The sequence below is a fragment of the Siphateles boraxobius genome, unplaced genomic scaffold, assembly GCF_051911475.1.
Source record: "Siphateles boraxobius isolate OS27281-9 unplaced genomic scaffold, OSU_SipBor_1 26, whole genome shotgun sequence".
Lineage (NCBI taxonomy): Eukaryota > Metazoa > Chordata > Actinopteri > Cypriniformes > Leuciscidae > Siphateles > Siphateles boraxobius.
In genome coordinates, this window is record NW_027508876.1 from 23,306,857 (window position 1) to 23,330,318 (window position 23,462).

At 39.1% G+C, this 23,462-nt stretch overlaps 2 protein-coding genes across 4 annotated transcripts; one reads left to right on the forward strand and one right to left on the reverse strand.

Moving 5' to 3' along the window:
* Positions 1 to 928: 928 nt before the first annotated feature.
* Positions 929 to 8,006, forward strand: sh3glb1a (SH3-domain GRB2-like endophilin B1a). Of its 3 annotated transcripts, XM_077245037.1 has the most exons (11): positions 990 to 1,181; positions 2,145 to 2,286; positions 3,250 to 3,378; positions 3,589 to 3,722; positions 4,518 to 4,610; positions 4,854 to 4,943; positions 5,702 to 5,725; positions 6,249 to 6,338; positions 6,470 to 6,570; positions 6,660 to 6,882; positions 6,971 to 8,006. In XM_077245037.1, exons 1-11 carry the CDS (start codon positions 1,119 to 1,121, stop codon positions 7,076 to 7,078), a joined length of 1,197 nt encoding a protein of 398 aa, XP_077101152.1. In that variant the 5' UTR covers positions 990 to 1,118; the 3' UTR covers positions 7,079 to 8,006. The 3 variants fall into 3 exon arrangements, with proteins under 3 accessions (XP_077101151.1, XP_077101152.1, XP_077101153.1); XM_077245038.1 differs by lacking the exon at positions 4,854 to 4,943 and having other exon boundaries at positions 4,518 to 4,598; positions 5,651 to 5,725; XM_077245036.1 differs by lacking the exons at positions 4,854 to 4,943; positions 5,702 to 5,725 and having other exon boundaries at positions 929 to 1,181.
* Positions 8,007 to 16,869: 8,863 nt separating this feature from the next.
* On the reverse strand, positions 16,870 to 22,937 carry nrros (negative regulator of reactive oxygen species). Its single transcript, XM_077245039.1, has 4 exons — positions 22,846 to 22,937; positions 22,343 to 22,535; positions 19,901 to 20,021; positions 16,870 to 19,052 (listed from the first exon to the last, which is right to left on the reverse strand). The coding sequence occupies exons 2-4, from the start codon at positions 22,468 to 22,470 to the stop codon at positions 17,103 to 17,105; spliced, it is 2,199 nt and encodes a 732-aa protein (XP_077101154.1). The 5' UTR covers positions 22,471 to 22,535; positions 22,846 to 22,937; the 3' UTR covers positions 16,870 to 17,102.
* Positions 22,938 to 23,462: the final 525 nt, after the last annotated feature.

A 23,462-nucleotide genomic window follows, 5' to 3' on the forward strand; every position in this document is an offset into this window, starting at 1 on the left:
CGTGACAACTTGCCTGACCTGAATTTTATGAAAAATGTCCGTGTCCTGAGAACAAAACCTTTCAGTTAAAATGTACCTTCATGTGTGATAACAAGCCCCAGTCAAATACAAATATATTTCTAAATATTTATTAATATAGGCCTATAGATCTAATAAAAGTTCAGAAACACGCATTTGAACAACGAATGTTGGGTTCAATATTAAAATCTTTAAATAAAGTTGAAATTTAATATGACGTGATTTATTTTATTTAAAGTAAGCCAAAAGTCACCCTCCTTGATCTACCCATTAGGCAGGTGAGCAGAACCCATAGATTCCAGAACACTACTGATACTACATGCTGCCATCTAGTGGTGATAACTATATGCAATGACAGAAAATTATTCCACAGATTACCATAGATTCACACTGAAAAAATAACTAAAATTTAAAGGACAAGTACTACATTATAGCCTCTCATTTTTCGATAGATAGATAGATAGATAGATAGATAGATAGATAGATAGATAGATAGATAGATAGATAGATAGATAGATAGATAGATAGATAGATAGATAGATATCGCTTGGATTCAACTTTTTTTTTTTATCCGTAGAGGGCGCTATGCACACATAAATACCGTACAGTTACACACACAACCTGATTAAAGTTTAACTACCGGTAACAGTTAACTGAAAGAGTAAAAGCACAGCTTGTCATCTTCTTCACATGTGAAAACCTGGTGAAAAAACTCTCAAAATTTCCTCCAAACCTGAAACAACAAGCCTGACTCTTAAAACAAAATATCACGATCTGTAAGCAACATAAGTTAATGTTGCTGAAAATGCTTCCGTTTGAAGTCCTGAAAGCGTTTCGGAGTGTATAATGATGAAGTTGCACACAATTGGACCCATTCGGTCATACCGGACACTTCTCGAGGTCCAGGTCCGATTCTGTGCTCGCAGTAATCAGATCCGTGGGTGGATCTTCCTCCTCTCTGGCTGTTGCTTCAGTCATACTTTCAAACAAAAAAATCCCGGCCGGTGTAATAAAGGCTGACACTAATGCCAACACGTTTATTTACACAATCCTGACGTGCGCACTCTTTTAATAAATAGTTTTGTATTGAAAAGTTAAAGATGGATTTTAACGTGAAAAGACTGGCAGCGGATGCTGGTACTTTATTCAGTCGGGCGGTGCAAGTAAGTGAAGATTCAGATTCGCTGTAAAGATGCGTAAAGTTTTTATTTTGGTTTTATTTCAACTCTTTTATTCTAAACACTGGCTTTTGGGCGTTAAGGCGCTTTAAGAGATTTCCAAAGTTGTATTTCTGTAACGTTATCTTTCTTTCTTTCTTTCTTTCTTTCTTATTCAGGGCCTCTCTTTCTCTCTCGTGCTCTAAATCGGGGTTGTTAATCGTGACAGTGAAATGTCATTATTTCTTGATTGTATGGCAAAGAAAAAACATTAAAGTCTGTGTAATGTCGATTAGACATGCATACTTTGCCATATGGTCAGAATAACACACTGACATTTTAAAATTTTTCCAGATTCAGTTTGTGAGGCTAACGCTAACGGGCTAACGTAGAGTTTAATCCGGCAGAGCTCAGCACAAAAACAGAAAGGCTGTGTCTTAACACCTACTGAGCTGTCAATCCAGAGAGTATTTTTATCCATAGAGCCTGTCATATGTGTTTATGATGCGGAAAAAATACACGTCAATGATGCCTCAAAACGCTGTCTATGTCGACTTACTACCAATGATGTGAATATCTGCGGTTAAGTTTGTTTTATACATTAGTTTGAGCGCTAGGCTTTTCTCTTGGGGAGCCTTTACCAAAAATAAGAATAGTTTTAAATTAATTTTAAGTAGCCTATACTTAAGTAAAGTTCAAGTACATTTTTAAGTATACTTTATCCAGTAAAAAATACTATCAATGTACTAGAAGTAGGCTATCTTGTAAGTGTACTATAACTGTTTCAATAGTACTTGGGGACTAAATTGGCCCACTTTCTAGTGTATAAAGGTATACTTTTAATTATATTTTATATATGTATATATATATATATATATATACATACATACACACACATTTGATGAATTTAGATATATTTTTGCGTGTGTGTGTGTGTGTGTAACTATATTTGTGTGTCTTCACATACAGTTCACAGAAGAAAAATTTGGCCAGGCTGAGAAGACAGAGTTGGATGCACATTTGGAGAATCTCCTCACCAGAGCTGAATGCACTAAACAATGGACAGAGAAGATTTTGAAGCAGACAGAAGTGTTACTGCAGCCAAACCCAAGTAAGATCCATTCAATGATTAGATGATTCATTAGCTTTATTCCATATTTATTCTTTCCTCGTGTTCAAATCTAACAGAAATGTCAGAAAGTTTGTAACTATAACTACAGCTGTTAGAGCCTAACTATGGTGCCACACCACTTTCAAATATCAGCAGGACAGAAAAACACTCACACAACAGGAGGGAACAAACAGCTGATCAAAACACATCTAGCACGCACACCTGTCTACTCAATCACATCTAGAAAATCACATTCCTTTACTCTTCTTTTTTGTATTTAGAGATTGCTTTTTAAGGATGCAACCATGGTGCTGTAGTATTTAATTATTTTAATTATTTGGGAATTATTTTAATTATTATTACTTTTTAAATATAATTATTGTTATTAGTCATGTCTGGTAACACATTACAATAAGGTCCCATTAGTTAAAGGGATAGTTCTCCCAAAAATGTTTTTTGTATTAGTTTTTATTGTATTTAAATGATATTTGTATTTTTGTAATTTAATTTTTGCCATGAAAATAGCTTTGAATGCTGACATGGCATTAAATAAAATAATCTGAATTTGAGTCACCCAAAAATGAAAATTCTGTCATCATTTACTCTCACCCTCAAGTTGTTCCAAAACTGTATGAATTTCTTTATTCTGCTGAACACAAAAGAAGATATTTGGAAGAATGTCGGTAACCAAACATTTGATGACTCATATTTGAAAAATATGAGTCAATGGGGTCCATTGGGGTCTGGTTACCAACATTCTATAAATTATCATATAGAACTAGCTCCATAAGGTAACAGTTTACCACTTTTTACAGTAAATACAGTACACTTTTTATATAATATATTATAATATATATAATGAATATATATTAATTTTTATGTGGCATTGATCAATAGCATAGAGTTAAAATGTAACATAGGTTTTTGTATTGTAATGTTATTCATACTATCATGCATTTTCAGATGTCAGAATAGAAGAATTCTTCTATGAAAAACTAGACAAGAAGGCCCCAACACGAATGAACAACCATGAGCTTCTGGGGCAATCCATGATCGACTCTGGGAATGACTCTGGGCCTGGAACAGCCTATGGTAAACACCAAACACACAAGCAGCATAGTGGATACAACCCATAGTACCCATAGTACCTCATTCAATAATAGTAGTCCATTGACAGTACCCCATTTCCCCTTGCTTGAATGTAAACACCTACTAAAACACTAGTCTTTTGATCTTTTGATTAAAATCATCTTGATGATATTGAATTAGTATAATGTACAGTTGGTCTGTTTCTGTCTACAGGAAACGCTCTGATTAAGTGTGGCGAGACGGAGAAGCAGATCGGAGGAGCGGAGCGAGAGTTCATTCAGAGCTCTGCCATAAATTTCCTCACGCCTTTCCGCAACTTTTTAGAAGGAGACTTCAAGACTATATTGGTAAGATCAGGCAACCCTAATATCTGAAACAATGATTTCTGAAACATACCCACCTTATTTTTCACGTAAGTGCGGTCGAGGCCATTTGTAAATTGGATGTTCAGCCTAATCAGCTTTGGTTAGTTTTACCTGTACAAAACTGCTTGATATTGCAAACTTGTTATTTCTTACAGTGTTATTTTAATGTATTGTAATTATTATTATAAATAATTACTTATTATATAATTATTATAAACACTGGTCTGAAGCACAATTTTTTGCCATTGGTTATTAATTGAGTGGATATTAATTAGAAACATGGCTATATACACCTCCGATCAAAAGTTAAAAAATCCTGAAAAAAAATTCATGTTTCAATTAAAATATTAAGCAGCACATCTGTTTTCAACATTGATAATAATAATAAATGTTTATTGAGCTGCAAATCAGCATATTAGAAGGATCATGAAAATGTCTGCTTTGCATCACATCATAAACTAATTTATTTTTCTATATGAAAATAGCAAAGTAATTTTTTAAAAGTGAATAATATTTCTCAGTTGGGTTTAATTTATTTTTTTTGCCATTGAAACTACAAAAAAAAACTAAATTAATTTTAATGAATTAAAAACCATCCAAATGTGTGAAGCTATAGCAGGTTTAGCTTAAAGAATGTCAGAGAGTTTTTAACAGTGCAAATTTAACTTTAAATTCCTTTTTTTATGGAATATTGCAGTGTTTGCTATACATAAATGATTTATCCGTGCATCATTTCATGCCAACTTTAACAAAACAAACTCTTCTGCTTCTTTACAGAAAGAGCGTAAACTGCTTCAGAACAAAAGACTGGACCTTGATGCCGCAAAGACCAAGCTGAAGAAAGCCAAAATGGCTGATGCCAGAGCTCTGGTGAGTCATTATTGCTTCTACACGAGTTAAAATGGCATTTTCCCTTTAAATATGATGTAATGTCCCAGAATTTCCTACTGGAAATTTTGGGAAATTCATGTGAAAATGTGAAATGCGTTTCCTACTGGAAATTCTTTACAAATATAAGCTACAGTCCAGAAACTAGTAATCATAGATGGCACTTGCCATCTTTCCTAAACGCAGCTCTGTACTGTCTCTTGTTTTTGTGTCGGCACACGAAAGCCTCTCGGATCTACCCCTCCACCAGGGGACGCTGGCTATGTTGCCAATTTTTCCTTCATGGTGAATTTTCTCCATGTAAAGTGGCTAAAGGTTGGTGTGTTTCTCTCCAGTGCCAAGTTCCACTCTGCTTTAGAAGAGCCACCTTTAAGACATGCTAGTTCCTCTTTAAGTTGTTGATTAAGCTCTTTTGTCCCGGATATTAGCAGTGTGTGTGTTTCCAGGTTCCTTTTTTTGTGCATATAGAGTTTGGAAAGAGGATATCCATGTTTGCTCAACATCGTGATGACATTTCAAAACTGCTCTTTGCACTTGGCCCCAGTTTCACAAGAGAAGTAAAGAAGTGCTTCAAGATTGTCTCTTCATGTCCAGCACTCAACCTACACGCATATATATATATATACAAACACCCACATACACAGATTAGTACCCAAACAAACAGCTACCCTCTTCCGAAATGGGAAGTGTTTAGTTTATGTCGATACAGTGAAGTGAGCAAGTAATTCTTAGTCAATTGTTCCAAATAGTTCATGTTCCCTGCAACAGCTGTGATTTGTGTTGCAATCTTAATCATGCTGACCATAGTTTTAACTTGGTGATAGCATCACTTTAATCAAAATAAAAAATTAAAATGACCCTGAAAGTGTCTGTTTGAAAGAAACCACATGCATTTTTTTGTTTTAGTCGCAATGACTATAGTAGCCGGTATTTTGGTGGAAACTTGGGTTACCATGCTAAATTTTCCTCAGTGATGCTAGCTGCTGTTGTGGCTATAGTCTGTGTAGATGTTTAAGTGTTAGACCTCAGTTTTATCTCTAAATATATTCTTGCTGTTTTCAAATGCTGTGCAGATGTGGGCAGAGGAAGTGACAAAGGTAAGGAGAATGTTCTGCCATTTTGGATCATCTGTGAATCTTGGCACTATTGTGAAAACTGCAGTCTGTCACAATGAGTTGTTTACAATTTCAGTTTCAGACATTTTAGTATTTCAACTTATTTCAGTTGTTTTGTTTAAATGTTTTAAGTTTTAAACTGATATTTTATTTAATATCAGCTTTATTACAATTACCAAAAACTATTTTTAGCAGTTTTAGTTAACAACACTGGGCATCTACTGCATCTAAATTCACTTATTGCCTCATATTGTAATCACTTCATAATCTCAGCAGAAGCAGAATGTCATCCAGGTATTTTGCACCTACTGTTTTATAAAAAAATGCATATTCATATGCTTGTTAATATCAATTCCCGCTCTACATTTTTCCTTTTTCTACAAGCCGTTTCACTCGGATATACGTCACAATAGGGAAGAAAAGACCATCGCAACTACCGTTTCATGCTGACTTTCAAGCTGAAATGGTAAAACATTCCTTGACTATTTCTCTCACTCTCTTTCAGGCCGAGCAGGATCTGAAGATGACACAGAGTGAGTTTGACAGACAGGCAGAAATCACCAGGCTTCTTCTGGAAGGAATCAGCAGTACACATGTGAGCTCTCATCTGAAAACCTGCCGCTCACTGGGCCGCCTGCCAATCCACATCTCACAAGCCCTCAGTTTTACTCGAAAAACCCAATGTCTAACCATATCATCTCTCTCCCAACCTTCTTTCTTCCCCAGGCCCATCATCTCCGCTGTCTAAATGACTTTGTGGAGGCTCAGATGACATATTACGCCCAGTGTTACCAGTACATGGTGGACCTCCAAAAGCAGTTGGGAAAGTAAGTCATAATTTTTTTTTTTTTTTTTTTTTTTTTTTTAGAATAATAATTATTATTATTTAACTCATCTGGATTTTTTCCCCCTCCAGCTTCCCTTCGGCTTTCTCTTCCAACAACAACCAGTCGACGGCCAGCGGTGGGGCCAGTGTCTCTGTACCCATCCTGCCACTGTCAGCCCCTCTTCCTTCCACCACAGGCAATGCGTCTTCAGGTTTCACCGAGCTGCAGAACTTCAGCGGAAGCCGTAAAGCGCGAGTGCTGTACGATTACGACGCCGCGGGCAGCAACGAGCTCTCCTTATTGGCCGATGAGGTAGGCGGCCCACTTCTGTGTCGCTGATTTTGAATAATACTTTCTTGGTTTGAATTTGTAGTGGTATAGCATGTTCTTTTTCTTTCAGGTGATCATGGTGAGCAGCGTTCCAGGCATGGACTCTGATTGGCTGATGGGGGAACGTGGGACTCAGAAGGGAAAAGTGCCCATTACCTACTTGGAGCTACTAAATTAAAAGAAAACCAGTGTTGTTGGAACCAAAACAGATCGGTATAGTGTAATCCAGCTGTGCTGTGTACCGTATATGCAAACAAGACGTCTTGTGCTGCTCACATGCAACAGTATTTCATTGGATGTGACGTCTTGCAGTCCCAGAATGGAAGAGGTTCTAACCGTAAGACTGTTTACAAATGAATTAATGCAGAATTATTTTTTTAATGCTTTTGATGTGACATGTTTACTGCCAACATGCCTTGTTATTATACAAAAACTCCAAGAGTGACTTATTATTTTAATTATTTACATGTGTTTACAACAAGAAAGTATTAGGTATCATTACTTTTTCTATGAATTTTAAACTGGCTTCCATTATGTACATGAAATCTTATTAGGTTCTAGAACATTTCAAAGCAATTCCTGTAGAAGTGGAGATATGAATATGCCATAATTTATTTTCAGGGTTATGCAGCCACATCGTAGCTGACATGGGCCTCAATTATTATCTTCTGCAGTTTACATTTCTCTTCATTGTGTTAAAAGTTTGAGCATGCTTTATTTGCACACAGACAGCCTTTCCTGTTATGAATTTTGAAACTGTCCTTTTTATATTCATGCAGTTTTTAAAAAGCGCATGGTAAGGATACATCTAATTATGATCCAGTTATTAATTTCATGATACAAACAAAATCTCTTTACTGATAACTACTTTTTTTTATACCCATGTGCCTTACAATCGTCTTGAGGTTGATGTTTTTAAATTGTTTAAAGCAAAAAAAGATGAATGCTAATTTTACACATGTATGCCATCCTCTATCTAATAAAAGCACATTTTTTGTTTACATTTATAACTACAAAAGCACAGGTTATTTAACTGCTTAAATTCTGGTTATCATAGATTTATAAACAATGTTTTCATTTCATAATAAAAATGTGCAGACTTTTTACCCTTCTGTGTTTTGATTCTGAATTGACTCATTTCGTGCCCACTGTTTCATGTTAGCTATTGCTATTCATTTCATGTTTGGAATAGGACACTAATTTGAACTATTTCTGCAGTATACAGTATAATAGCTGACATGCTAACTTTATTATAAGAATGTTAAGACATTCAGTAAAGAAACCAAAAAAATGGATTTAATGCGCAAAATAGCAGTTTTTATTTCAAAGATTTCAACTGGACGCCACTTTCTGACTTAAACATGAGGATAAAAATAAACAATGTAACATTTTATGGTTGCATATTACTGTTTCACATACTGTTTTCTAGAATGAAATGCAGTATGCTATTTCGCACACACAACATTCTTCTCATGTCAGCAGAGGTCAGGCTTTTCACTCGGTAAAGTTAATCATTTTAGGTTTCTAAATGAACCTTTTTGAATCGGAAAGTGCCTTAAAGTTACACATATAGTCATTATACGCATTAATTCATACAGTAATATTTTTAAATGTAACAGTTGCCTGTATAGGTAGCCTATTTTTTTTTAACATGCTGATCTTCATTGAACAGAGTAAAAATAATCCAAAAAGTAACTCGATCCTCGTTGTTCAATAAAATCATGCGTTATGCATATAACATGCTGTTGTTTATGACTCGCTGTATGGTGAGGATGACAGAACAGCTCATGTGTTGGTGTTGCTCTTGTCTTGTGTAAACAGTGCGTGGATGGTCAGCGAGGGGAGGGTTAAGAGGAAGTTGAGCTAAACAGGCTGTTGACTTCCTGTGCTGTTGTGGCTCTGCAGGCGTTTACACTCACACTGCTGTCCGTTACTCAGCCTCACATGCCGAGAGGGCATATTCAGTTCCTTCCCGAAAACAGCAATGTGAGATCTGACCTGTGAAGTGCTACTTTCCGATTCTGCTTAAAACAAATCAATGTAAAAGTCACCATTAAATTGAAATTGCCACTTCTTTTTTTATGGGATATATCATATTGCAGTATTTGTTAGGCCTGATACCTACATGATTTTCCGTGCTCCTTATTTTAAATTAATGTGCTATCGCAATCATATCATATTAAATAAAATAATTTATATTTTTTATATAAAATAAAATATAAAACTTTTTTTTTATAAAAAAAATAAAACCCCCCCTCTTGCTGTAACTTCTATGTTGACGCGTTTGGTTGCGTGAGGGCGGGACAACCTGTCACTCACATTAGATCGACCAATAGCAAACCACAATGATCCAACAATCCAATCAATAGAGAGCCTAGTCCCTCCCCCTCCGCTTCCGGCTCATGGGACCTTATTTCGGAAAAAATATGTATGGTAGTCAATGGCGAGAGACAACTTATCGTTTTATTCCGTCTGAACTGTGCCCTGAATTACACATGATGTTTGTCAATTTAAAAGATAATTATGAAAGAAAGTCACAGTTTGTTATAAAACAGAAGAGTAACATTTAGTTTTATGTGAAAATCGCTCAATGAACTACATCTCTCATCTCGCAATATGTACTTCACCAAGCTCGTATGTGTGCAGTCTGGTACAAAACACACAGGCATGACGGCGTAACGTTACGATTATAACGTTAGACTATAGAAAAAATGACATACATTAGCTTCAGTAAAGTTAGCTTCCTTCATTGAGAGAAAAGGTATGACGTCACATGCGCTCCTTTTGGGTTTGTAGTCTTTGTAATTACGTATTTTCACATTCTTATACTTCAACGGTTTTACATCAAACTGCAACTTTCTTGACTTTAAAATGTATCTTTTAAATTGACAAACATCATATGTGTAATTCAGGGTACAATTCAAACGGGATCCAAATATTTGCTGTCTCTCGCCATTGACTATGCAATATTTTTCCGAAATAAGGTCCCATGGTGGTCCACCGGAAGGGGAGGGACTTGGGCTCTCTATGGAGTGAAACAGTAATGACTATTTTTGTAGGCCAACCCGGAAGTTAGCATCACACTGGTTCCCTCAGCAATAACCCAATAGGATTTTTCTGTATGCTTTTGAGTTATCACAAAAAATAAGCTCTGTGATCATCAAAAATAAAGAAATTTTTAATAGCCAGAAATAAAAAAACTAACCTTAGGCTATTACTGTCACGTTTCTGTGTGTTTGAGTTCCGTTTTGTGATCTTGTTCACCCCTGTCTTTGTGTTTTTGGTTTAGTCCTGTTAGTGTTTCCCGGTCTGTTTAATTAGTAATTCCCTTCACCTGTGTTCTGTCAATTATCCTATTAGTCCCTGTTTATTTAAGCCCTGTGTTTTCCCTCAGTGTTGGTTGATCGTCGTTAATGTATGGTTGTGTGTTCCTGAGTTCCTGTGTTTTTGTGAATAAACCAGCTGTATTGAAATTCTGTTCCCTCGTCTTCAGTATCCTGCAACAACCCTGACAGAATGATCAACCCTTAAAAGAAAAAGCCTCCAGTGTAAGCTTCCAGTCGAACATGGAGATCGATAAGCAGGCCTTTGTGGGAACCCGCAAAGCTGTTTTCCGGGGGATCCGTGGAAGTCACAGGAGAGGATATGGGTGATATGGGTCCAGATAACTTTTTCAGCATCAACATCTCTGCGTCCAGCCCAATCCTCATCTCATCAGCCCTGTCGAGCAAGAACCAGTCTTCGAGCCAGAGCCAGTCTTCGAGCAAGAGCCAGAGCCAGTCTTCGAGCAAGAGCCAGAGCCAGTCTTCGAGCAAGAGCCAGAGCCAGTCTTCGAGCAAGAGCCAGAGCCAGTCTTCGAGCAAGAGCCAGAGCCGGTCTTCGAGCAAGAGCCAGAGCCGGTCTTCGAGCAAGAGCCTGAGCCGGTCTTCGAGCAAGAGCCTGAGCCGGTCTTCGAGCAAGAGCCAGAGCCGGTCTTCGAGCAAGAGCCAGAGCCGGTCTTCGAGCAAGAGCCAGAGCCGGTCTTCGAGCAAGAGCCAGAGCCGGTCTTCGAGCAAGAGCCGGTCTTCGAGCAAGAGCCAGAGCCGGTCTTCGAGCAAGAGCCAGAGCCGGTCTTCGAGCAAGAGCCAGAGCCGGTCTTCGAGCAAGAGCCAGAGCCGGTCTTCGAGCAAGAGCCAGAGCCGGTCTTCGAGCAAGAGCCAGAGCCGGTCTTCGAGCAAGAGCCAGAGCCGGTCTTCGAGCAAGAGCCAGAGCCGGTCTTCGAGCAAGAGCCAGAGCCGGTCTTCGAGCAAGAGCCAGAGCCGGTCTTCGAGCAAGAGCCAGAGCCGGTCTTCGAGCAAGAGCCAGAGCCGGTCTTCGAGCAAGAGCCAGAGCCGGTCTTCGAGCAAGAGCCAGAGCCGGTCTTCGAGCAAGAGCCAGAGCCGGTCTTCGAGCAAGAGCCAGAGCCGGTCTTCGAGCAAGAGCCAGAGCCGGACTTCGAGCAAGAGCCAGAGCCGGTCTTCGAGCAAGAGCCAGAGCCGGTCTTCGAGCAAGAGCCAGAGCCGGTCTTCGAGCAAGAGCCAGAGCCGGTCTTCGAGCAAGAGCCAGAGCCGGTCTTCGAGCAAGAGCCAGAGCCGGTCTTCGAGCAAGAGCCAGAGCCGGTCTTCGAGCAAGAGCCAGAGCCGGTCTTCGAGCAAGAGCCAGAGCCGGTCTTCGAGCAAGAGCCAGAGCCGGTCTTCGAGCAAGAGCCAGAGCCGGTCTTCGAGCAAGAGCCAGAGCCGGTCTTCGAGCAAGAGCCAGAGCCGGTCTTCGAGCAAGAGCCAGAGCCGGTCTTCGAGCAAGAGCCAGAGCCGGTCTTCGAGCAAGAGCCAGAGCCGGTCTTCGAGCAAGAGCCAGAGCCGGTCTTCGAGCAAGAGCCAGAGCCGGTCTTCGAGCAAGAGCCAGAGCCGGTCTTCGAGCAAGAGCCAGAGCCGGTCTTCGAGCAAGAGCCAGAGCCGGTCTTCGAGCAAGAGCCAGAGCCGGTCTTCGAGCAAGAGCCTGAGCCCATCGCCTGTTCGCCAGAACCGGAGCCAATCACCTGCCCGCCAGAGACTGAACACACCGCACTTGAGTCTGCTCTGGAAGACACAGCGCTCATTGTGGTGTCCATGACTGTTTTGTGTGTGTGGGCAGCACACACATCAGTGACAGCCCATGAACCCAGCCCAGAGTTTCCTTCGCCGCTGGTCCTGTCCAGCCCAGAGTTTCCTTCGCCGCTGTTCCCCGTCCAGCCCAGAGTTTCCTTCGCCGCTGGTCCCGTCCAGCCCAGAGTTTCCTTCGCCGCTGGTCCCCTCCAGCCCAGAGTTTCCTTCGCCGCTGGTCCCCTCCAGCCCAGAGTTTCCTTCGCCGCTGGTCCCGTCCAGCCCAGAGTTTCCTTCGCCGCTGGTCCCGTCCATCCCAGAGTTTCCTTCGCCGCTGTTCCCCGTCCAGCCCAGAGTTTCCTTCGCCGCTGGTCCCGTCCAGCCCAGAGTTTCCTTCGCCGCTGGTCCCCTCCAGCCCAGAGTTTCCTTCGCCGCTGGTCCCCTTCAGCCCAGAGCCTCCTTCGCCGCTGGTCCTGCGCCAGAGCCTGCTGATCCTGCGCCAGAGCCTGCTGATCCTGCGCCAGAGCCTGCTGATCCTGCGCCAGAGCCTGCTGATCCTGCGCCAGAGCCTGCTGATCCTGCGCCAGAGCCTGCTGATCCTGCGCCAGATCCTGCGCCAGAGCCTGCTGATCCTGCGGCAGAGCCTGCTGATCCTGCGCCAGAGCCTGCTGATCCTGCGCCAGAGCCTGCTGATCCTGCGCCAGAGCCTGCTGATCCTGCGCCAGAGCCTGCTGATCCTGCGCCAGAGCCTGCTGATCCTGCGCCAGAGCCTGCTGATCCTGCGCCAGAGCCTGCTGATCCTGCGCCAGAGCCTGCTGATCCTGCGCCAGAGCCTGCTGATCCTGCGCCAGAGCCTGCTGATCCTGCGCCAGAGCCTGCTGATTCGACGCCACTCCTGACCAGCCCTGAGTACAAGGAGTCCAGTCCCGAGCACCGAGATCCAATCTTTGTAACTGTCAAGTTCCCCATTCAAATTTTGGGGGGGCGCAGTATACCTGCTGGGGGTACCGCGGAGGTCTATCCGACGCGGGTCCCAATGCTACCATGGCCACCTGAAAAAATATCTCCACCATGGCCAGCCGAAGGGTCCTCACCGCCACGGACGCCCGAGGGTCCGACAGCTCTGCCCTGGACGCCCCCCCCCGACAGCTCCGCCGTGGCCACGCCCACAGCCTACTCTGCCTGGACCGTCCTGGGGTCCAGGATGCCCACCCTCCCACCCCTTTGGATGTTATACGGCGCGAGGACGCGCCTTTGGGGAGAGGGGAGGTACGGTCACATTTCTATGTGTTTAAGTTCCGTCTTGTGATCTGGTTTTCCCCCTGTCTTTGTGATTTTGGTTTAGTCCTCTTAGTGTTTCCCGGTCTGTTTAATTAGTAATTCCCTTCACCTGTGTTCTGTTAATTATCCTATTAGTCCTTGTTCATTTAAGCCCTGTGTTTTCCCTCAGTGTGGGTTGATCGTCGTTGATTTATGGTTGTGTGTTCCTGAGTTCCTGTGTTTTCCTGTAACCTGAGTTTGTGAATAAACCAGCTGTATTGAAATTCTGTTCCCTCGTCTTCAGTATCCTGCAACAACCCTGACATTTAGCTTACACCATGGTCGCTCGAATTCAAACTCTTTCGGTCTTTATTAAAAAAACATTTTCCCTAAAATTGTGAGTTAGAATAGTTTGCAAGAGCTCAATTATAAACACAACAAGGCTGTGAAAGTGGACTATAGTGTAGATGACTTTACCTGGTCGTTGTGATGACGCTTGACGTCCCCGACAACGTCTGTAGTCCCATTTAGCAACTTATTAGCAACCGCCTCGGTCACGAGTGAACGTGTGTTATTTCATAGAATAAAACATGAAAATATCTTGAGCTTGTTTTAACCACAGACCTTATAATCATGTTTTAAACCAAATCCCATTAAAAAAACAACAACAGTGACTTCAGGAAGAAGTAACTGGAAGTGATAAAATGCTAACTCGTTTCTGGGTTTTGGCCTACAAAAATACATCATCCCTGGAGCATTCCTCCCGCCCTACATTTTTTCTTGTTCATGAAGTTTCACTCAGATAGGCTGCCACAATAGAGAAAAAAAGACTATCACAACCTCTGTAATGTAATTTGCTACTTATAGATTTTTATTTTTTGGAGTCCTTTGGACTTTACAAGTTAAAAATTCTTGATCTTTAGGCTCAAAACTTATACAAAAATGATTGTGGCTTCATGAGGGTATATATAAGCTTAGGCTACTATGAAATAAACTAAATAAATAACCATATAAATATTTAGATGGTATACTTTAAATAATATCATGGTATATGTCCAAAAAACAACGTATTATGATACCATGACAGACAGAGAGGCAGATAGATAATTAGACAGACTGACAGATAGATTTTGCTCACCATAGTGACAAAAACACTTGTATGAATCTGAAAGTGTGTGTGTTTATTTATTGTATATTTTAATCAGTCCAGATCAAATATCAAATCACTAGGTTCTTTGAGGGTTGGTTTTAATGGACACATCACCATACCACATTCAACCACATCACGAGATTTGCCTCTGGCACAAATAAAATGATTCACAATGAAAATGAAATACAAAAACATTGCCAGTACTGACAGTATGAAGCAGTAACATCCTTTTAACGTGTGCTTTCTCATACCAAACTTCAATCAAAGTAGTTTCAGATTCGCTAAGAGGAAAACAGCACATTGGTTAATTTAATTTTTTGGTTAAACATAATTATGTTTTAAGTGTATTACTCTTTGGAGAAAATTCTGACAACAATTCATCTTTTATTCTTACTTTAAATAATGACGTTATAGCTATAACAGTCCTACTTCCCCCAACCCATTTTAAATAAAGACTTTTCACGACTGACTTGATCCAAACTATGGCAGATGTGCCTCTGAGCCCATGCCTGTGACTATGCTCCCTAGTTTCTCTTTTTCTCGCTCATTCTCTGTTCAAACCGCCATGACCTAGAGAAACACCACAGCGGTATTCTGGTTACACTCTGGGTTAACATGCACACATGGCTCTCAGTGTATACAACACACACACACACACACTCTCACTCACACACAGTGCCAGGTTCCCATGCTCACAGCCTGACTGACATTTAGCTTTCCTTTTGTCTTGTTGTCACACTGTTTGTGCCACAGAATCATGAGAAATCCCACGTAGGCTGATGTGCTAGTCAGCGTGGTTTAGATTTAGTGGTCTAACCCTGATGATCCCTGCAGTGAGAAGTCACACAATAAATCCTTGCATTGGTCAATGTGGATGCTCACTGTGGCCACATGATCACCTTTACTTTGTACTTTACTATCTCGTGTTTTAGTTTACAATAGTGTATGCATTTTGAAATCATATAAATATATATATATATTTTTTTTATTATTATTAATTATATATTTTATAGTTTTTAATAATACATGATATAGACCCATTTGGTCCCACTTTATATTAAGTGGCTTTAAGTACTATGTACATTGAAATTAATAATTTGATACAATGGACTTATTGTGTACATACACGTTTTTACATTGTACTTTTATTTTGAAAATACCTGCATGTAATTACAGCTGTAATTAATTAATGTAATTGCATTTGTAATTACACTGTTTACCCTTCCCTTACACCTTAACCCACCCTTAAACCAACCCATACCACCACACCAGCCCCTAACCTTACCCGTATAACACCTCAATAGCAGCAAAAGTGTTTTACAATACAACCTAAACACAATAAGTACATTGTACTTAGTTTTCGATGTAAGTACATAGTACTTAAAGCCACTTAATATAAAGTGGGACCAAACATTTTGTTTATATGAATTTTTTTTTTTTTTTTTTCATACACATAAAGGAATCTAATCACATAAATGACTGTGAACTGCTAGGGTAATATTTCAGATGAAAAATGAACATGACAGCGATCCTTTACATCCTGCTGAAACTGCCTCTGAGAACTCGGCATGGAGCAAAACCACACCACCGCCACCCCCCTCTATGATACCGAGAGCTGGGCAGTTGCTACAGGTCTTAGCAAAACAGGAAATTTCATGTTTCCTTTGCTACTTTTAGCACTTGTTCTTAACGCGCAACTTCTGCGAACTTACATACATGCACACAAACAAATCTGACTTGGATTGTTATACAATAAAAAGCACATATGAAGACCACTCTTGCAGTAGGTGTTCCCCAAAACAAATGCAAGTGAATAATAAAAAATACAAGTGCCAAATTGCAAGTAAACTTCAAGCAGGCTGTTGGCTATATACTGTAAGCATAATGTAAGAAAGTGAAAAATATTTTATAATAGTTATCATAGCTAACATCATGTGCATAATGTTTATCTAATTTAGTTATTTAAGAAGAACAATTTTAATATAGAGTCAAAATCAAAATAATGAGAACAAAACTTTCGAATAGCTTTATATAAATAATAGAACCTAGCTGATACAAGCTGTGACTTTAAATATGACCATAACTTGTGTTAAATTCATATTAGTAGTCGTGTATGGCCCTTTTAAAGGCATGTTTTGTGAAAGGTTTATGTATTTAACACAAGGACGTACTAAAATATTCAATATTCAAGGTAACCATATGTAAACATTTGATCATGTTCCATTGAAAACCCTATATTGATCAACCACTTACAATGTTTGTGGTGTTTCAGTCCTGATTTGAAATTTAACCCAAGCACATCAATATGTGATTGGGCAATTTGTTTTATCAAATAATTTATTCAATATAAAAAGCAGTAGAAAGGCCAAGGTCATGGGTTCAATTGCCAAGGAACACATATACCAATAAAATCTCTTATGTACTGATTTCAATCAATCTTTTGCAAAATGAATAATTCAAATATAAAGCATAATGACTGAAAGTTTAAATGCCAGACATTTTCATGCATTTTAATGACGATAAAATGAAATACATTCACATGCTTACAGACCAATATGGCCTAAATCTTTCACATTAATATCACATTTCTCTTTTGTTATGTCCCGTTGTCTGAAAGTAGCAACCTTTAACAGCATATTTGCATGTTAGCCCCTTATTTTACAGAGACATTCATTCATTGTACAATAGCATGTTTCTCAATAGGGAGTCGGCCTCCAGCATCTCTTTTTAATAGCGCGAGGCAACATTCTTGGGCTAAAGGTGAGCATGTAAATGATAGAAATACCCATGATTGAAACACTGATTGTTACAAAGAGAAGGATGTACCACACAACAGACTCCTCATTACTGGTACCACCACAGTGGACGGCGTCCAAAAGGACGATATTGTGACGTCTGTGGTTTAAGTCCAAACAAGTAATCTCGGAGTGATCTACAACAGTGATGTATTTATTCTCCCCGAAGGTCCTGTACCAGTCTAAGTGGCAACAGTTGAATGCATTTCCATTCATATAAACAGTGTGCAGTCTTTGAGCTAACATGCTAGCATGTTGGGACTGGATGGTTGTCAACATGTTATCCCTCAAGTCCAGAAGTTTCAGGTTTAATGCCATTAGAGATTCGGGAAGTTCTAGTAGTGAGTTTCTACAGATGTTTAATGACTTCAAATGGCTGTACGTAGAAAAGTCGAAGTTTTGAAGACCGGTATTTCCAAGTCCCAAATGCTGTAAAGTGTTTGCGAGACCTTCCAGAGATTTCTGTTTAAGGTGTAGGTCTGGATTGTTGGAAAGTTCAAGATGAGTTAGCGGCGTGCCCTTGAACGCTGAAGACGGTATGTTTTGAATGCTACAGTCGGCAAGATAAAGCTGTTTTAGGGAAACCATGTTGGACCACTCAACACATCCTGAGGAACTTGTGTAGTTTGGCAAGTAACACACGTCCACTGCGTTGTGACTGAGATCTAGTGTGCTAAGATTTGGTAGACTAGCAAATATCCTAGGTTGAAGGTTCTGAAGGTCATTTGTACTCAGATTCAAATGTGTGAGATTATTTAGCTCACTAATGGAGCGTTGGCTTGCTTTTAGCTCAGTTAACCTGTTTCGGCTCACGTCCAGTTCGTAGAGGGTGTCTGGCAAATCTTCAGTCGTCAAACTAAATGACTGTAAACAGTTACTTCTCAGCCTCAGCCAGTAAAGATGTGGCATCTGTTGAATGAATCCTTGGGGGAAATAGTTCACCTTGTTTTCACTCAGGTCCAGGAGCTCCACTGAAGAAAGATCACCGTGAAGGCTCTCATTCCAGAGCTCCACTGTAACGTTGCTCACATTTTTCCCCAAGTTGTAGTACTCAACCTTAGTCGTCCAGTTTGAAGATGTGTTATTTGCAAAGTGTTGGTAAAAACCAACTCGATTATTGGACAACAACAAAGTTCTTATTTGGTTGAGTGTTGGAAGGAATGGAAAGAACAGCAATTTGTTGTCAGATAGATCCAACGTGACCAGCTGAAAGGTCTCATTCAGATTCTGATTGGTTATGAACCATTCAATGGAATTGTGGCTGGCGTTTAGGACCAGCAGTTGGGTCATCTCAAAGTTGACCAAACATGGCAAGCAGTTGTAGGCCAAGTTCAACCTCTGGAGTTTTTTCATGTGATCAAATGCTCCACTGATCTCAAACAACAAATTTCTCTCGACGTTCAGCTCCTTAAGCTGATGAAGGCTTCTGAATGTTGACTCATCCAGCCTCAGCATGGCATTCCGGGACAAGTATAGAGACTCAAGCGAGGACAGATTCTGTACCAGCACAGACACCATGTCCTCCGAGAGACCATTACCCGAAAGATCAAGCGTCTTTAGTTTGGATAGAGAGCTCAAGGACTTGGCCACCTGCTTGTGTCCTTTATAAAGCTCATTGTCCGCTAAATTGAAGTTTTCTAACAGAGGCGATTCAGAGAAAACGTTCTCTTCCACTGTCATTAGTCGATTGTTGGCACAGCTCAGCATCCGTAGAAAAGGATACCTAGAGAGACAACCATCTTGAAGGTTTAACATAAGGTTATTGTCTAAGAAGATCTCCTCAATTTGATGTGGTAAATGATCTGGTATGGTGGAGAGCTGACAGCTGTTGCACAGAGCTGTGCTTTGGATCTGGAGATGTGGAGAGAGACAGAAAACAGAAGGAAAGACTGATTTAGATTCTTCTTAAAAAATGGAAAAAAATTAAATAGTAACATGATGATGTGACTCAATATTTCCACTACAATTCATTGGGCCCATATGAATCTTTTCACTTGCTAAGCACATGGAGAACATCAAAAATAGATGAACAAGAAAATTTAGCCCACTTGTGGTTTGCTGAATAGAATTCATAGGCTATACATAGTAATAATGTTTAGTCAAGTAACCTAAAAATGTCTTTCATGAGGTAACATCTAAAGTCAAGTCAAAAATAATATTTAAAATGTCTAAATTATTCTAAATACATCAGATTACAATTTTTTTTTAATAGTTCAGGGTGAGTAAAAATAGCTTGTCAAAGCGATAGTTCACCCAAAAATGAAAATGTTCATCATTTACTCACCCTCAAGTTGTTCCAAACCTGTATGAGTTTATTTCTACTGCTGAACACAAAAGAAGATAGTTTGAAGAATGCTGATAATAACCAGACAGTTGACGGCTCAATGTTGACAGTCAATGGATACCATCAGCAGTTTGATTACCAACATTCTTCAAAATATCTTCTTTAGTGTTTACCAGAAGAAAGAAACTCGTACAGGTACATGATTACAGAATTTAAATATTTGGGTGAACTATTCCTTCAGGTAACAACTGTAACATCATACATTAAGATTAAGCATTTTGAATTTATTTTCAGTTTAGAAACTAATATGTAATATGTTTAGGCAATATTATGGCCATTTCCTTTCCAGGAAATCATCATGAGCATCAGTGTTCATCTAGGAGTATTTTGTACAGTCTTCCATTTTCTCACATACCAGTCTGCAGGGGAAGGTCTGAGGATGTCCTGAGGCTGAAAGAAGGCCCAGCAGTAGCGGCACCACGGCGTGACAGACCACGATGGACAAGCAATCGAACACCGGCATCTTAACATGATCACTGTGATGAAGGTCAAATAGACTATTAAAACATCATGACTACTAGAGTAAATTCCACAAGAGACCACAACTGTAAATATTTATCTAAAAACAATTGTATATACACACATACACACACACACACACATATAAATACATATATAGTGTATGTATATTTATATATATAGCTAAAAGTGATCTTCACTCTTTATTCAAATATTAAAAAAAATATTAAAGATTTTGTAAGCATATTGAGCAGTTGTGCTCAATTTGTAGTTTTCAAATTGTGCTGACATACGTTTTGGGCAGACTGTCCTACAAAGAAATGTTGAACACATGCAAAAACAAGAAAGAACCAAAGATGTATTAATAAATGATTATGTTAAAGTCAAGGTATGATTTTTTCTGTGAGCTTTTTGTTTTTCCTATGCTTTTTTTAATAGTAGAATAAACCCTGTAGCAGATTATTATTTATTTTTTTCCAAAGTATTAAGTGTTTTGTTCTTCCTCATATATATTAAAATAAATATTACACATACAGAAGTATACAAGTGACCAAAAAGTGGTATCCGGACAGGATATTTGTTTTCAATGACCTTACATGTTTGATTAAACCATCTCTATCTATCTATCTATCTATCTATCTATCTATCTATCTATCTATCTATCTATCTATCTATCTATCTATCTATCTATCTATGCATTTCTTTGTTTTTGAAAGAAGTCTCACCAAGGCTGCATTTATTTGATCAAAAATACAGTAAAACAGTAATATTGTGAATTATTACAATTAAAAATCAAAATTTTAATTCAATATGTTTTAAAAAGTAATTTATTCCTGTAATGGCAAAGCTGAATTTTCAGCATCATTACTTCAGTGTCATATGGCCCTTCAGAAATCATTTTAATATGCAGATTTACATCTCAAGAAACATTATTATTAATTGAAAACAGTTGCGCTGCTTAATATGTTTGTGGAAACTGTGATACATTTTTTTTAGGATTCCTTGATGAATAGAAAGATCAGAAGAACGGCATTTATTTGAAATAGAAACATTGTGTAATATAAATGTCTTTACTGTTACTTTTGATCACACTCATATATAGGTAAAATATATTATTATAAAAAAGAAAAATTAAGACATGAGACAATAGTCAAAAGCATAACAAGCTTCCACATGGAAAAACTTAGTATGGCTAGACACTTTCTGGTTACACTTTACAGTCTCCATGTAGCGTTTTATTAACATGTTCACAAAACAATTATTGTGTTGATCTGCATGAAATTAAACATTTCCAATGCTATTGCATTTAATTTAAGCAGCATAATAAAATTTTCATCTTAGATCTTTTAAACACTAAAATTGCTTCTATTAGACACTTTCAAATCATATTTCAAAACAAAAAAAAAATTACTTTGACACCTAGTGGTTCACATATAGCACGGACAGCGGAAATTCGTGACTAAAATCAAATTCTAAATATATAAATCAGATCGGTTAGGCTGCGGACACAGGATCAAAGCATCAATTTATTTAAAGTGGCACTAAAAATTCTTGGGACACTTGTGTCACACTTAATGCATGAATGTTAGATATCAAAATATCAAACCAACTGGCATTTATTTCAAAAGAAAGATTTGCTTCAAGCTAATATTTAAGAAATACACAAACACACACACACACACACACACACACACACACACACACACACACACACACACACACACACACACACACACACACACACACATTCATTTTTAAACAATATAAAAACCATATACAGTCCAAAATTAAGATACAATTTTATTTTCGGTTTATGGATGCCAAACCTTACTGGAACATCATCACCACATATAATGTTATTATGAACTGCCCTTACTTTACAGGACGCCTGTGTCAATGTGACAATTGACTTTATAACTAAAATGACCTTGAAATCATTTAGTTAAAAGTCCAGAAGTCTAAAAGTTCATCATTTGAGATATCTAAAAATGCATTTGTTGGTAAATACCAGTTGGTTTGATATTTTATTATCTAAAATCTTGACCTTTTAGGTGTGATCTATGAGACCAAATACGTTTGGAGCCACTGTATGCATTAAAGTTAAGAGACAATATCTTCCAAACAGTTCGACTAGGTTCGATCACCACAAAACATGTTAATATTGCGCGAATGAGTAAGATACGAGAGGACACGCAGGCGACCATCTATACCTGTAATGAGTGTATAGCCTACTGAAAGTCATGTTGAATCAAATCGTTAAACTAACTGATATTAAACATTTAGCCTGTCTGTTTTATATTGACACACACTCTCAGGTGAGTATAATGTGCACACTTACCCCAGCGACCAGGATCGCGCCCTCCGCTCCTGTGTGAAGTTCACAGAAGACCATTCGCCTACATCGGTTTGCAGGGAGGTTCTGCTGGCTTGGTCTCTTCGGAGATGCAAAGTGCTTGACATCTGCATCTCTGCAGTGTCTTTAGTAATTGCGGAAGCAAGCAAGCAACGGAAACGCAGTCACATGAAGCCAGCTAAGATCATAAATTCACACACACACACACACACACACACACACTCATACACACACACTCACACACACTGCAGGGTCAGAAATATGAACGTTATGTAAAAATCGACCACATCCCACAACAGTAAAAGTATTTCAGTTTCAGTAGACTAATGGAGCAGAAGGGGGATCATGAAATAGCTAGGCTATAAAAAAAATAACATACATGAGGAAAAATTATTGAAGTGATAACCATGGCGCGTGAGATGTAAATGCACGTTAAACTATAAGATGCACAGACATTTCACCTTATTTTAGTAGACCACAAAACCTACCAAGTGAACACACCCAAAGCACCCACTACTGGTTTCACTCATCAGATACTATTTCAGAGGAAACCACCAAAGCTCACACCCTTCCTGCTAGAAAGATGCAGAGTAGGCCCATCACTGTTGCGCGTTGGAGATGTTGTTTGTCACAATTGTGCTATTGAGAAAACGTGTGAAAATGTTGACACGTGGCACATTGCTTCATTTCCAAATAGATCTGCTGATATCCATACCTAAAAGCGATTCAGTGTTTACACATGTAGGCTACACAATGATTTTCATACTGACCACATCCCATTTTAAAGTCCCTGTAATAGTATAGCGAAATGAAAGGCGTATCATCTTATTGCACATTCAGTGACTGTAAACAATGTAGTGGTTCAGGCTTAAGTGCAGACAGTTATGTAAAAAAAACAACAACAAAAAAAACTGTGGAATCTATGTAAAGTCGATCGATTGATCAGTTTTGTACAAGTAAACAACTGGTGAGTTGTGATCTGCGTGTACGAAAATCGTCCGTAGTTTCATGTCAACTATAAGAAATCTCAAGTGCTCAAAAATAGCGATATGTTTTACATTTTCTATAGAAAATATGAGCGAGTGTGCTTGCTCGTGCAGAACTC